Genomic DNA, 14,709 nt, shown 5'->3' on the forward strand with positions numbered 1-14,709 from the left:
TAATTTTTTTATTAATTTAATTTTATATATATAACTTTTTACATTTTATTATGTTTTAAATATTAACATAAATGATAAAAATTTGAAATTAAAATTGATTAAAATTAAAATTATATTGTGATAGTTTTTTTTTATGTTAATTTAGTTCTCTCAGTATACACGTATTTTTAATTACATAATTTACTATAACGAACGACAAATCTTTAATTTATACTTATGATTTTTAATTTATTGTTTTAATTTATTAAAAAAATACTTTATATATTACGATTTCAACGATATTATGGTACATCTGTTTTGTTGTTTACTAGGAAGCTTCGTCTCAAGAAGTCCTCGATAGTATAGTGGTTAGTATCCCCGCCTGTCACGCGGGAGACCGGGGTTCGATTCCCCGTCGGGGAGATTTCTTATTTTTGCAATTTTTTCTTTTATTACTATAATAAATTATAATGAATGACGATTGCTCCTAAATTCTTTTTTCAATAAAAAGTCCGTTCCCGAAATTATATTAAAGAATTTATCGTTAAAATTAAATTTTTATTTGTTATAAATATTTTATACATTACAATTTCAACGATATTATAATACATCTGTTTTGCCGTTTACTAGGAAACTTTGTCTCAAGAAGTCCTCGATAGTATAGTGGTTAGTATCCCCGCCTGTCACGCGGGAGACCGGGGTTCGATTCCCCGTCGGGGAGAATTCTTATTTTTGCAATTTTTCCTTTTACTTGATTTAAATTTTTCTTTAAGATTCTACAAAAATTATAATGAATGACGATTGTTTTAAAATTTTTTTTAATAAAAAATTCCCGAATTATTGAAGAGTTTATCGTTAGAATTAAAATTTATATGGACCGGTATTCGTAGTCGATACTTATATTTAAAATTGTCTTAAGTACAGTCTTAAGATATTTTTAAAGCAAGAACAGATTATGTACACAGAAAAATACTATTTTATTGCTAAGACAAGTGATTATTCAATTTTTCTTCTTTTTAAATAACGATTATCTTTAACAAAGAATATTTTCTTGATAATAATCTTAAAATATAGGGGAGACCGGGGCTGGTTGTGTGTGTGTTGTGTGTGTGTGTCGTACGGAGTTGATTGTCAAAATGCTTATAACTCAAACAAGACACGGCAGAAAAATCTCTTTTTTTAACTGTAGATAGCTGATATAATATTAATTTGTTGTGTAAAATGGTTTGCACCACAAGCATTGTATATATTATTTATAGCGATTTTTGAGAAAATGAAATTGGTGAGTAAATTTTTATAATCACCTATTTTGTTGTCTGACAAGTCTTTGGCATTATTAATCGTAATATCCATATATTCATAGAAAATGACATATCTTAGAAGATCTTTGCTATAATTAAGTAATCATTATTCTGACTAAGTTTGTGAATACAATCTCTTTTATTAAAAATGGCTATGCATGTGGGGTAGATAGACCAAAATGAGACGAGATTAGGTGACAATTAATTTTAATATCTTTAGAGGACATATTTTCACAGAGAATATTTACAAATATATTATATTTCATATAGATAAATATTTTTTCATTTTTCATATAGAAACTATGGTACAAAAACAAATTACGTATTTTATGATTAAAATAACTTTTATTTGTATTAATACTATAATTACTATTATTTCTCAAAATATAGAACTGATATTAAAATAAAAATTATATTTTTTATATGTGTTATCCATAACAAATATGCTACTGCCAATCCTAGAACGTGTGACAATCAACCCAGGACACGGGGTTAATTGTCATATTTTCGCAGCATCATTTAAAATTAACTTATTTTTATGATATGATGAATTCACGAGTAATATTTTTTTTAATACCTAGTAATACCTAAAGGATGTAGGTATAATGTAACGTATATAATATTTCAAAATCAGGCATCCACTTTTTTCTAAAAATCAATAATCAAAAACTGTGACAATCGGCCCCGGTCTCCCCTATGTGGTATCAGTGAGCCTTCTGTAGGTATAAATATTTAAAAAATTTGATTTATACTATATACTGGCATATATTATATAATATATAATATACACAGAAAAAATGTACTAAACTTTAATAAATATTTATTTAAATATTTATGCCAGTTGAATATTTACTATATATAAACATGTTTATTTTGTACAAGAACCATTAATTTGATTTATTATACTGTTTTTATTTATTATACTTTTTTAATTAGCAAATATTTATTTTCCGTAAATAAATGTTATATTACTATTCAAAACAATTATTTATTGAAATTTCGTATATTTTTCTCTCAGTGTACGTATTATTACATATCACATTTTTTAAATATACATATTTGTACGTAATATGCGTGCATTACATATCACACACACACACACACGGACACACACACCCACACACGCGCAAATTTACGAATAAAGATTAATAGCAAAAAAGACCTTGAAATTAAATAATAACAGTTTTCACAATATTCTATTCCAAGTAATAGTTTCTGAATTACAGGAGTTTATAGAAATGATCGCTTACAAGCTGCTATTAAACAACCGTCTGTCCATGATTCACATGTACATACCGTGTAATGACCGTGTACTTTATCCGTTTATCAACGTTAAACAAAAAATTATGTTGCTGTTCGCTTATGCATATTAATTTGCGATCAATATTTCAATGGATCATATTCATACGGTCATTGTACATGGGTAATATAGCGGATAGTAATAATCTTTTTTAAAAGCATTAATAAGAGAGAGCGTACGCAATGTGCGCGATCGTTAACTCGATTGTACGCTCATTCTGCAGATAAGATGATCATTTTTTAATCATGATATCGGTTAAACAATTTTAAGTATTACATTTCGGGAATTATTACTCTTAGAATAAAAAGTTGCATTTAATTTCTCGAAAACTTTCTCATGATATTAATATTTTATTCCGTGAATTTTGGGATATTTTGTAAAAGACAGGAAGAAAAGAAAAAAAGAAAGAGAAAGAGAAAAAAGAGAATATGATTGTAAATTATGATAGTGGCTGTGTAGAAGGTTCTTTATAATTTCAGTCGATAATCTTGGATAGTGTATTAACTGATCCAGGAAAAGACTCTCGTTCTATAAAGGGATGATAAAATGAAGGGTAACAACCCCGTCGTTGATGTAATATGTCCATCGCCTTCTTAACGATAAAAATAATATTATCAATAATCTATATGTGTATCTCGGTTGATCGCATTATGTACAGCGTGTATATATGAATTTTACTGTAGAATGCACAAGAGGAACGGGCTGCGAATGCATAAGAAAACAGTTTGCAATTATTTAAAAAAGTCACATTTAATATTTTTATCGTAATGCACATAACAAAAAATTTGTAGATTTGTAAAAATGGCGCTTAGTGACCTTAGTGTTTATTCCAAGGAATACAATGAACACTGTTATGGCGGTAGCTCTATGACATCTATGGGTTTAATCAACAAATCACAGTCTCGTCTGAAAACAGAAAAGCAATACATATCTAATTATTGTCCATAAATCATTATTGTGAATCTTGTGATTTATTTATATAATGCGACAGTTATCCCATTAAAATACATATAACTATAGGATATAAAATACATGCAGTAAAAAAAACTTAATTGAATATCAAAAAGCTCTAGATACAGCATATATATATTTTTATATATGCAGAATAAATGCATATATTATTACATGTACTGTACAACCAGGTACATTTATTAATACGTGTGCATTGAAAGCATTCTGCATATAAAGTATTATGCTATATACGGAGAGAGTTCTTTGACATTCAATTAAATTTTTTTCTTAAAATTGCAAAATAAATATATGCTAATTACACATACGCATATGTATCGTGTTTGTGAATAAAAAATAAAATATGGAAGCTTGGAAATAAATAATATTAAAAGTAAAATAACCGAAAATTGATAAATCATTTTAAAAATGATAATTAAAAAAAGGATTTATAAAAAAGAGATATGTCAGATTCTACGTATCTATTATTCTAGTAACTTTAATATTGCATTAATATTTTATTTGTATACTTAATTTTATATTTGTACAGTGTATTTAGTTATATTTTTAAATAATAGAAAGTTATAATAGAGTTTTTCTTATTTTTAGTTTATTTAATGTACTTTTATATTTAATATATTACATTGAAAAAAAATAGTGTATATTGTCAGATTGGGAATAATTCAAAATCAACTGATTGATTTTAGATTAATACATCGCAGAACTTTTATGACAAATTAATAGCTGTCAGCTGCATATCGATGCCCGAAGCGGAGATTTGTTTTCTGCACGAAATGAAACGAGTTTAGAACACTGCGAGTTGTTATATCAACCGCCGCTCCGCCGGGACTGTTACACGACAGAAACAATATGGTGTACGTTCGAAGTGTAATACTCCCGTACTAGTGGTAGGAGGAGAGGAAAAGGGGTTGTCATAAGTGATTCGGTATGCGCATACGTGATGATATAGGTCGCCACGTAAATGCTCACGATGTTCGATCGCAGTTACATATATACACAGAGTGTTCAATCGTAATCAATGAAATAAAAGTATCTTGGAAATTGAATTAGGTCGGATATTTCTTTCTACAATAATGTATACTTTATAACATTTTGAAGACGTAGTGATTCGATCAATTTGCCAAATAATAAATTTACGCATCGAGATGATACAAAAACCACCTTTAAATTTTTTTAAAAGAATCATGATTTTTTTTTAACACTTGCCACTCTTATCTCATGCTCGAATTTAAAGCTCTTATTTGAATAAGAAATATTTTGCTCGAATATTTTTCCCTCAAATATCATTAAAAAAGTCTCCATTTTTATTTTGGAAATATTTAATTTTATTAATTATTATAATTGGATAACCATGCATAGGGAGAGCTATAATGCAAAATTCCTTTACGAGTCTACTTATAGAGTTTCGATGCACGAAACATGCAAATGCCTTCCGGGAATATATAATAACTTAGGAAATTCCTCCGATCGAACGAAACATGCCTCTTACTAAATCTTTGAGAACAGAATTATTTCTTTTATCTCTTTTTTTGAAAAAAGTAGTGAAACTATAAATTTCTTTTTTGGTGAATGTGCTTTCGCCGAACGTCACATATCGTCAAATCTAAAATACGGAAATTTTCAGAGACGCCACAATCCATTAACCACCTGAATACTACCGGATGTGCCCTTCTCAAAAGTGCAGGGGTTTGTAAATTTGCAAACTCGTGCGCGTCACGTCGAGTCTGATAAAGCGCGGAAAATTTCGAAACGCCATCCGGCCTGTTCCCTTGAGTATCGGGAAGAGAATATGCAGTTCGTAAACTTGCAAACTAATGCATGATGGCGTTAACTTTGATAGTGCAAAAATAGAATACAACTTTAATATAATCCGATATAAAAATGATTACATGTTAATTACGATATAACTCTCAGAACAGGTTATTTTTGTGTGAATTTTAAATATAGCAATCAAATTTATCTTATTTAATTTCTGAAAAAATACTAAAAATTTTTTTTTAAATTAGTACCTTTGATTTTATTTTATTTTCTTATAAATCTACTATCTTATAAGTGGCATTTACTTTCTTTTATATTCTGCTTTAAATACTTGTAAATATGAAAATAATTTTCAAAATATTATAGGACGCACTTTTTACGCTTTTTACATTAAATCCCCATTCACAACTTTGTTAAAAAACGATAAGAAAAGGATTCATTGTACTTATATCTCTAACGAATACAAAAATATTGATCGTAAAAGAACGCAAAATTATTTAGATTTATTTATTATCGAAGGATTAAACTTTTCAATCTATTTTAAATCTTCCTTTCATATCGGACTTTAGAAAAAGAAACATCAGCAGAATATATAAATATTATGAAGAAACATAATATTAACCTGTTAAGGAATTTTCTTATATATAATTATAATTCTAAAAAATTCTAATCATAAACAAGTTTTTTTTAGAAAGAAAATAAAGCAGAAATTTTACTTGAAAATTTACCTGTAAATATCCGCGCTATACTGCCGGATGATTTGCAATAAGTTTCGAATGATGAATCGTAACTTATCAAAGTTTGTTTGGCGTCCTCGCACCAATTCCAAAAAATGATCTTCTGATTTCGTGTGATGAGATCCGACAAGAGCAATGCCAGATTTTTCGCGACTGTGGCATCAATTCTGAGCACGTGTCGACCTTCTATTACCACTGGTAAACTTATCGGCCTCTTATCGCACCTAGTGACATGCAACAAAGTGATAATTCTAAAATAATTATCTTTTTCAAACGCAAACGAGATATTATGGAAAAAATATATATAGCGCATACATAGTATTGCTCTTTACGATGGAATTAATTTTTTTGTAAGGGAAATATTCTTTAAAATATAATTTAAAAGACGGAAAGTTTCTTGAATTAAAGATTTAATCTATAAAGAAACAACAATAATAATACTTAACAAAACATTCAATATCTTGGAAAATTGAATAAATGTTGAACGCCATTTAAAATTTTGCGGTATTTTACATTTTTGGGGGGACATCTAGTGTACGTGCGAGTCTGAATCATTTCTTACGCGGATTTGCGGTGGGACTTACCACGACATTACTCGCTCTCGAAGGTACTCTGCTGCTGGGAAGCTCAGGGATTGCTTGGGCGATACGAAAAGCACGGTCAAGCCATCAACGATTCGCTCTTCGATCAATAACCCTGGCCTGGCCGCGAAATAGAGTAAGAGAATTAGATTTACCGCAATCCCGATGATCATACCATACTCCAAACTGATCGCCAAGCAACATAATAACGTCACTATCAACGGCACTAGATCGATTTCTATTCAACAGACAAAGAGGAGACGGTTAATCTTAAATAAACTGGATTAACTAGATAATTTATAACGAGCTATATTAACAAAAATTACTTTCTTGAGTGTTATGTTTTTATATCTTACCCGTATCTTTAAATAATAAAATTTGACGTATATTTGTAATAAAAAAATAACTGAGGAAAATATTTACTACAAGAATTATATTTTTATTTAATTAGAACTTATTTTCTCGTTTATTTTTTTATTTATAGAAACATATATGAAATAAATATTGATTACTTTCAAATTTTAACTTATTAATGATTATTAAATAATTTCGCTGCATCAATGTGTAGTATATTAAAATATCGTACTTGTATTTTTTATGAAAAGTGTTTTAATAATAATTAATTATTTAGCTGTAACACATTATTTTAATTATAACACATATATAAATATTTTAGTAGTATCTTTTTGTTTGAAGCTAATCGAACACACATGCACAAAAAACATGCACAAAAAACCGTTTAAAGAAATAAGCTTTCGATTGTGTATGTTGAATATACATGTAATCTAAAAAACTCTCTCTCTCTCTCTTTACATTCGGAAAGAAAACTCTTATAATAAACTTTCCTTCCAAATCTAATTCTCTTTCTATCAATAAATTAAAAAATAAACGATCGAAAAAGAACTAAAAAAGCAGAATAAGTTAGAGATATTTAGAAAGTATTGATAAATAATTAGTATCTTACTCTTTGTTCTCCAAAGAAGAACGAAAACGTGCGTTTCAAACATGTAGAACATCGCGATCATGATGACAGCTGCTAATGTGGCTTTGGGGATATATTTAATAGTAGATGTCAATAGCTGGCATGCCAAAAGCACCAAAGTGCCGGTGATAATACCACCAAACGGCGTTTTGACGCCAGACGAATTGTTAATAGCGGTACGAGTGAAACTTCCAGTTACGGACATTGATCTCACAAAGCTGCCGCATATGTTACAAAGGCCAACTGCTAGCATCTCTTGATTGGCGTCAAGAGTCTTTCCTTTCGCTGTAAATTTGCCGAAAATTTCCGGATATGTAAAGTTTCGCTTTATCAATTGTTATTAAAGGAAACAGCTAAAAAATTCGATATCTCAATAATTTATAATATTCAGGCGGCTACTAGAAGGGAAACAGGAGTGTACTCTCCCTTTTAAGAGATCAGATTCTTTAGAAAACATTTTTATATTCTTCAGAGACCATCGAATAATTTGTGACATTGATTTTTTACTAGATATATCATTACAAAATTGAAAAAAGAAGTCATATTTTGCTTTATCGATGCAGTATTTTCTTCTATCATGCACTTTTAATTAAAGTTAGTCCCTTTTAAGTAAATTTGCCAGCGATATTTACTCACCAAATGCCTTAGCGATGGCGATGCTCTCCAAGATGGCGATGAGTGGTATCGAGAGGATACTACTACTAAGTTCGCTGACTATTTCTGTGAAGGTATATGTATGGTTTCCATTTACGATGGTAAACGGAGGTAAAGAAAACGGTGGTAAACCCTCAGTTATGTTGCCCGTAATTTGGAAAGGCTTGATATCATGAGAATATAGCTCGTAAGCTATGAGAATTCCAGCCATCACGACTATGGCGTTTCTCGCCAAGGAGATTAGCCACATAAATTTTTGGAAAGGAGTTCCCTGCTTTTTGCCGGGCAGTTTCTATTTTTGAAAATTTTATTTTATTAATAATATTTTCATTGTATTTTGCTAAAAAATATCCGCATCAAAATAAAAAGCGCATTTATTAAAACATTCAAAGGAGATTCTATGATAATTATTTTGATATTTAATCTTAATTTAAAAAAATAAGATTTTTTTTAATGGATAATTACCTAATTGAAATTTATACAATTTTTAAGGAAAAAATTTTACAAAATATGCCAAAGGGACATTGACTTGTTAATTTTTATGCTCGAATAAATTTTATTAGCGATAAAAAATGTAAATTAGATACTCAGAAATTTCGATTAAAAAAGTGCTAATAAAATATATAATTAAAATCCTTTCTAAAGACGATCACCTCTTAATGATAATATTTGTAATTTTTGTAATCTGGTAATTTTTAATCAATTTACCTTGAAAAGAATCAGCAACACCATTGAGCATACTCCTAGCACTGTATCCCAAAGTTGGGTTTCGTTTATATGCTTAACAACATGTGAAATAGCATCGATGAAGGAGTCACTGCGCCCTTTAATACCTAGTAAGGTACCTAATTGGGAAGTAGCGATAATAATCGCCGCGGCATTACTGAAGCCGGAAATTACAGGCATGCTTATAAAGTCTACGAGAAACCCCAAATGAAGTATTCCCATGAATGTGATCACGGCGCCTGATAAAAAGCATACGAGCACCTGAAAACGATTTTATTCGAAAAAAACCTTATAAAAAAAATTAAAATAAGATATTATTAAGACTTAAGAAACGACCATATATATGAATACATCAAATACGATAGAGAACGCTATCACGGTCAAAGTTAGATATTTCGAATAATACGATATATATTCTTTATTAAATCAATTTATCTCAGATATGATTACGCACCAATAGTTATCAACACGTAATCATATCTGAAATAAGATTTAATAAGCAATATATTTATATATTGTATTATTCGAAACATCTAACGTTGACCGTGGTTCTCTATCGTATTTCAAATAAAATACATATATATCTTGCAATAAAATCATCGATTATAAATGTCATCAAATTTAAAATGATTATGAATTGAATTTAGCAAGTAATTTAAAAATAGATACAAAGCAAATATATCAAAGAAATTAAACTATACTGCTAAATTGTATTATTAACTTGATACGGATATATTAATAAAAATAATTATAATATATTGTATAAAGAATAAAATTAAATATCAAAATATATTGGACGAGAGTTAATAAGGGGGTCACTTACGGCAATGTCTTCTCCCATACTGTTCACGTACTTTTGTACCATTAATGCCATTATCGCGGTAGGTCCTACCGTTACATCCTTGCAACTACCGAAGACCAGATAAACGAAGCAACCCATGAAACTGCTGTACAGGCCATACTGAAGTTTTCAAAAGTTCACCTAACGAGAGTTGTCTTTCCAACTATCGTAGATTAGATCGGTTACTCGATGGAGACTTCCTCAAAATACTTGAGAAATTTAATTAACCGAGCGAAAAATTGCGAGTAATTCCACGAGTGTGCAATCTCCGTTTTTAAACTATAGGATCATCGTGAGTTTTAGGATTGTGAATGAACTTTCCACGGACTTCCAAAATTTTTCGTTTGAGAATTTTTAAATACAATCTAAAATTTTCTTTCAAATAGTTTTAACATTCTAGAATATATAGCAATAATAGATTTTTCTTATACATTTTTTGGAGAATTATCATTTACGTTAAAGTACTGAAAAACGACAACTTTAATTCGAACATCATTCGCAGAAGGAAGTTTATATGCAGCAAGCACACAGTCGCAAGTGTATATATGTGCTCGTATCATGTACCCACCTGTGCCGGAAGTCCAGCCACTATTGCATACGCTATGCCCTGCGGTATTGCGGTCAGACCCACTGTCAACCCTGCCAAAGTGTCCTGCAGAAGTTTGCTCCAACTGTACAAAGGTAGCCATGCTAGAATCGGTATTCTCCGCAGGAGAAGCCTCTTGAGGTTGCAACTTTGAGAGAGTATAACATTCGGCCCTATGATTTGCATAATAAATACGTAAAAACAGAAATGGTTGCAAAAATGATTAAAACAAAAATTTGGATTGTAATCTTATAATTAAAATCATATGAGGACGTGAGAAATGCAAGCTAGTTCGATTATGTTCAGTAATAAACATTTGGAAAGAATAATATTGTGATGTCGATATGATGGATATCTAAAAATAATAATTTTTTAAAGATTTAGATGAAAAATATTAATATAATAACATGAAAACATAAATATGTATATTAATATATTAAAATAATGTCTTACAAATTAATTTTAGTTAACATAAAACTTCAATTTAAAGCAAGATGTTAAAATATATAAAATTAAAAATAAAAATTGTGAAGATAAATTGTCCACGAAGTCTGTAAAAAAGGACATTAAATATATATTTATTTCCACTTTTATTAAATATAATAAAAACAGATAAGTGTGTGTGTGTTAATCTTATTATAGATATTATATTACGTTATTTTATTGGTTATTAAAATATTATTAACACATTTGTCGGATTTGAAATACATCGACAGTATCTAACATTATTATCGACTTATCATCACAGCTACTGTATCATGTCAGTAATTTTAAAACTACTAACTAATCATAGTTACGCCTCTCAATGATTCGACGATAGTTATTATATCGAAGGCTACGCAAACATGATATTAAAAAACTGCAACACGTGCAAATACTTTTTTCTAATATAATAGTCATATCCTATTGCATAATATAAATTGCACTAGAATATATATATGTATATATATATATATATGTACAACTAAATAACATGTATTAATTATTTAATGAATTATACATACACAGCGTCATGATCTCGATACGTTATATTTTTTAATGCATAAATAAAATAATTTTTACTGCAAAAATTTTTCACACAGTCCACAAAATTGACGTGTATTAACATACAAAACTGTAGCTTTATGAATGTAAACTTTCGAAGGAAAACACTATCTATAGCAATTGAGGATAAAAGACGGCCTATTCAGTACAATGCTCTTCAAATACTGACACCTTCAGTATTCTTGATAATCCATTATGACGAGGAGTACACTGATTTATCAAATGCTTAATAATCAAGTGCTTACCAGATTGCGATAACGTATTTAATATGCTGTACGGCGATCATCGCGATAAGATTTTCTCAAACAAACGGTAATCGAAGGAGACGGTCGATTTAGTATTACAATCTCATCTCCGTAAAATGTTTAACAACAACATAATTCTCGAGGTATTAGCTCGCATATCATGTGATGATGTCGCAACAAATGGCACTGTCAATATACTCAGCGAATACATATGAGAGTATAGATGTATACGAGCGTCACGTGAGTATAAAAGATCATTCGGAATTAACGCAATTTGTCGGCAATCTCTTTTAATCGTCAGACCTTTTTTCGTAATTATATGTTCAATTCAGATGTCAATCATGAAACTATATATTTAAGCGTGTATGTGTGCTTTTATTCATATAAGAATAATTTTTTAAGTGGATTTTACATCTTATAAATCTGATATTAAAAATTAATTGAAAATATAAATATTTTATTAAAAATATATTGTTTAAATTATTCTTTAAATAAAAAAAAATATATTACGTGCACACACACATACTTTAGCAGGTTACATAATTTTATACGTCATACTATACATTTAAAAAATTGTATTTTGTAAAATTATATATAGGATGTCCTCTCTATTTTATTTTAAACAGTTCGTTTTCTCCGAAATTATTGATAATAAAGAAAAATCAGATTTCAGATTTCAGATGAAAGTATACAATTTTCGCAATTGTACCTTTTTGGTAATTGTACCTAAATATTTTTACGCATAGACTAATGAAATCAATCAATTGGTGTAAAAAAAACATATTGCTTTAAAAAAAATACAAGTTGCATAATCTTCTTGGAAAGTAATTATGTATTTTTTTTTGCATCGGTTCATTTATCTTGCTATTCTATACATAAAAGTTGATGCTTTTATGCATAGAATAGTCAAGATACAGTAACTAAAAAATGATTAGTATACAAGATATTTCATAAATCTATTAAAACAAAGTATGAAATATGATGTAAGCTATTGATTTTTCGATATTTCTACTTTAGTACTTTAATATGCAGAAATTTTATACACATATGTATATATGTATACATATATATATGTATATAATATGTATGTCTGTATATATGTATAAGCATTCAAGATTCGAGTTTCGACCATGATACAATTATCAAACTTCTCGTCTGTCTGAAGAAAAGAAAAACAAAGTTGCCAAGATTAATTAGTTACTGCATTTTCGAGACATTGTACGTATAGTAGCGAGATTTTCATTAATCACCAGAACATACCGCGTCAATGATCTGACGTATTTACCAAGTATATACGGATGCTATTATACGCGACAAGACGGGCAAATAAACAGTTATAGGATGAAATATCGCCGCTGTCTGCGAAATTCTGATAACGGAAAACAAAGAAATAATATCATGCTAACTATTTGACATAACAATCAAGTTTTCTTTGTTTCAAATTATTAGCATATATAAAGTTTATATATAATACAAATATCAAAAATTTTTCATTATGTATGACGTATAACTTATTTTAATTTTATTATTAGCGTATAAATTCTATAACGAATATATGTATCAGATATGACATGTGATTCATATTCATCAGAGAATTTATTATTAATAATAAAGTTAAAATAAGTTATACATTTAGTTATATAATCATTATTCTATATATAGATACATTTTTTCTTTTAGTTACAAAATTTTTGCTATATTATATGCTATATTAACCCTTGAACACCACACTATTTTCGCCACCTGATTTCACCACACATGGTTTGCGGTAACCTTGGAGTCTTCTTCTGCTTTTATCCCGGGATCTAATGCATCAATGCAAAGAAAATTTTTTCCCCCCATTGCTCACACTCCACACTTCTGACCGTCCATAAACGCCACGGTTTTTTTCAAACGGACTGGGTTACTGTAACCCAGTGTGGTGTTCAAGGCAGGGTTGGTAAAGACTAATGTTTTTTTTTAAGAATAAAACATATTGTGTTTCTTCTTGAATATGTTTTTAATGCTTCAAATATGCTTTAAACAGTACTATAAAAAAAACATATTTAAAACATATTAAAAACATCAATTAAGCATGTTTTAAACTGTTTAAAACACGTTTAAAACATGTTTTTTACCAACCCTGGTTCAAGGGTTAAAATAATTTCCTCGATACATTAGATTATATCTTTTTATAGTATAAATTACAGAAAATATATTTTGAGTTAATGTCTTCTTTTCAAAGTACCATTTTTGCAATCAATTTTTTTCACAAAATCCTTAATAAAAAATTATCTAGCAAAATTCTCATTTTTCATGTACAATTTCTATTCATTAATATTTCACATTTGATCATAAAAAAAATTCCACATCCGCAGTCGGTAGGACTCGAACCTACGCTCCCAGAGGGAATCTGATTTCTAGTCAGACGCCTTAACCACTCGGCCACGACTGCTATTGTGGTTATGGGCTCTCTTTAACAAGAAAAGTTTCAAGTGGACATGAAATGGTGACTAAAATTGTTTTAATTTTTTTCTTAATTTTAAAACACAAATTATAAATAATAAAACATTTTAGAGCGAAAATAAATGTATGATAAAAAAATAGATTAAAATGATATGATACAAAATATATGTATAAAAATATGCTCATGAAGTGAAAAAATCGAATGATTAATTTTTTTGTTTACATCATAATATTTGATCTCATGAAATGTCCTAATATGTATGCATGACAAGTAACACGTTAGTTACAGTTTGATTGATCGAAATCAGAGATAACGACGACGTTTGGTAGAAGTCCGTGTCTACAATGAGTCGGTAATCTTAGAAGTTGCATTAGCTGCTAGCCAACTCCACCGATTTACCGATTTCGACCAATCCCGACTCGCCGATTACAGACTACTGACTCATTGAAGACGTGGCTTAAAAAGATCGAAGCAAAACTTACTCGAAAGAAGCGATATTGTTTCGCCGAATGTTCCTCGTGAAAGCGACATTTCACGAAATCAGACGTGCTACGTGTTAT

The 14,709-nt window shown here is 29.2% G+C and overlaps 1 protein-coding gene and 3 non-coding genes across 7 annotated transcripts; 2 read left to right on the forward strand and 2 right to left on the reverse strand.

Annotated features, from left to right (window-relative positions):
• The first annotated feature begins 330 nt into the window (after positions 1 to 330).
• TRNAD-GUC (transfer RNA aspartic acid (anticodon GUC)) lies at positions 331 to 402 on the forward strand. The gene has a single exon. It is a non-coding gene; the product is annotated as a tRNA-Asp (tRNA).
• A 226-nt stretch (positions 403 to 628) lies between these two features.
• Positions 629 to 700, forward strand: TRNAD-GUC (transfer RNA aspartic acid (anticodon GUC)). Its single transcript has one exon. It is a non-coding gene; the product is annotated as a tRNA-Asp (tRNA).
• A 2,634-nt stretch (positions 701 to 3,334) lies between these two features.
• Positions 3,335 to 14,709, reverse strand: LOC108757794 (sodium-independent sulfate anion transporter). Of its 4 annotated transcripts, XM_018502391.1 has the most exons (9): positions 14,632 to 14,709; positions 10,397 to 10,587; positions 9,811 to 9,948; positions 8,970 to 9,248; positions 8,244 to 8,553; positions 7,590 to 7,892; positions 6,629 to 6,863; positions 6,036 to 6,268; positions 3,337 to 3,486 (listed from the first exon to the last, which is right to left on the reverse strand). In XM_018502391.1, exons 1-9 carry the CDS (start codon positions 14,678 to 14,680, stop codon positions 3,467 to 3,469), a joined length of 1,758 nt encoding a protein of 585 aa, XP_018357893.1. In that variant the 5' UTR covers positions 14,681 to 14,709; the 3' UTR covers positions 3,337 to 3,466. The 4 variants fall into 4 exon arrangements, with proteins under 4 accessions (XP_018357911.1, XP_018357893.1, XP_018357883.1 ...); XM_018502409.1 differs by lacking the exon at positions 7,590 to 7,892 and having other exon boundaries at positions 3,335 to 3,486; XM_018502381.1 differs by lacking the exon at positions 3,337 to 3,486 and having other exon boundaries at positions 5,995 to 6,268.
• On the reverse strand, positions 14,056 to 14,137 carry TRNAS-AGA (transfer RNA serine (anticodon AGA)). Its single transcript has one exon. It is a non-coding gene; the product is annotated as a tRNA-Ser (tRNA).

This window comes from Trachymyrmex cornetzi, unplaced genomic scaffold, assembly GCF_001594075.2.
Source record: "Trachymyrmex cornetzi isolate Tcor2-1 unplaced genomic scaffold, Tcor1.1 scaffold1012, whole genome shotgun sequence".
NCBI lineage: Eukaryota > Metazoa > Arthropoda > Insecta > Hymenoptera > Formicidae > Trachymyrmex > Trachymyrmex cornetzi.

Bases quoted from the DNA above. Each gene is read 5' to 3' on its own strand.
- LOC108757794 (XM_018502381.1), bottom strand. From the start codon at position 14,680: ATGTCGCTTTCACGAGGAACATTCGGCGAAACAATATCGCTTCTTTCG. The intron at 7,893-8,243 runs GTGAGTAAATAT...GCAAATTTACAG, and splicing joins CGCCATCGCTAAGGCATTTG to CGAAAGGAAAGACTCTTGAC. The intron at 6,864-7,589 runs GTAAGATACTAA...TCTGTTGAATAG, and splicing joins TCTTCTTTGGAGAACAAAGA to AAATCGATCTAGTGCCGTTG.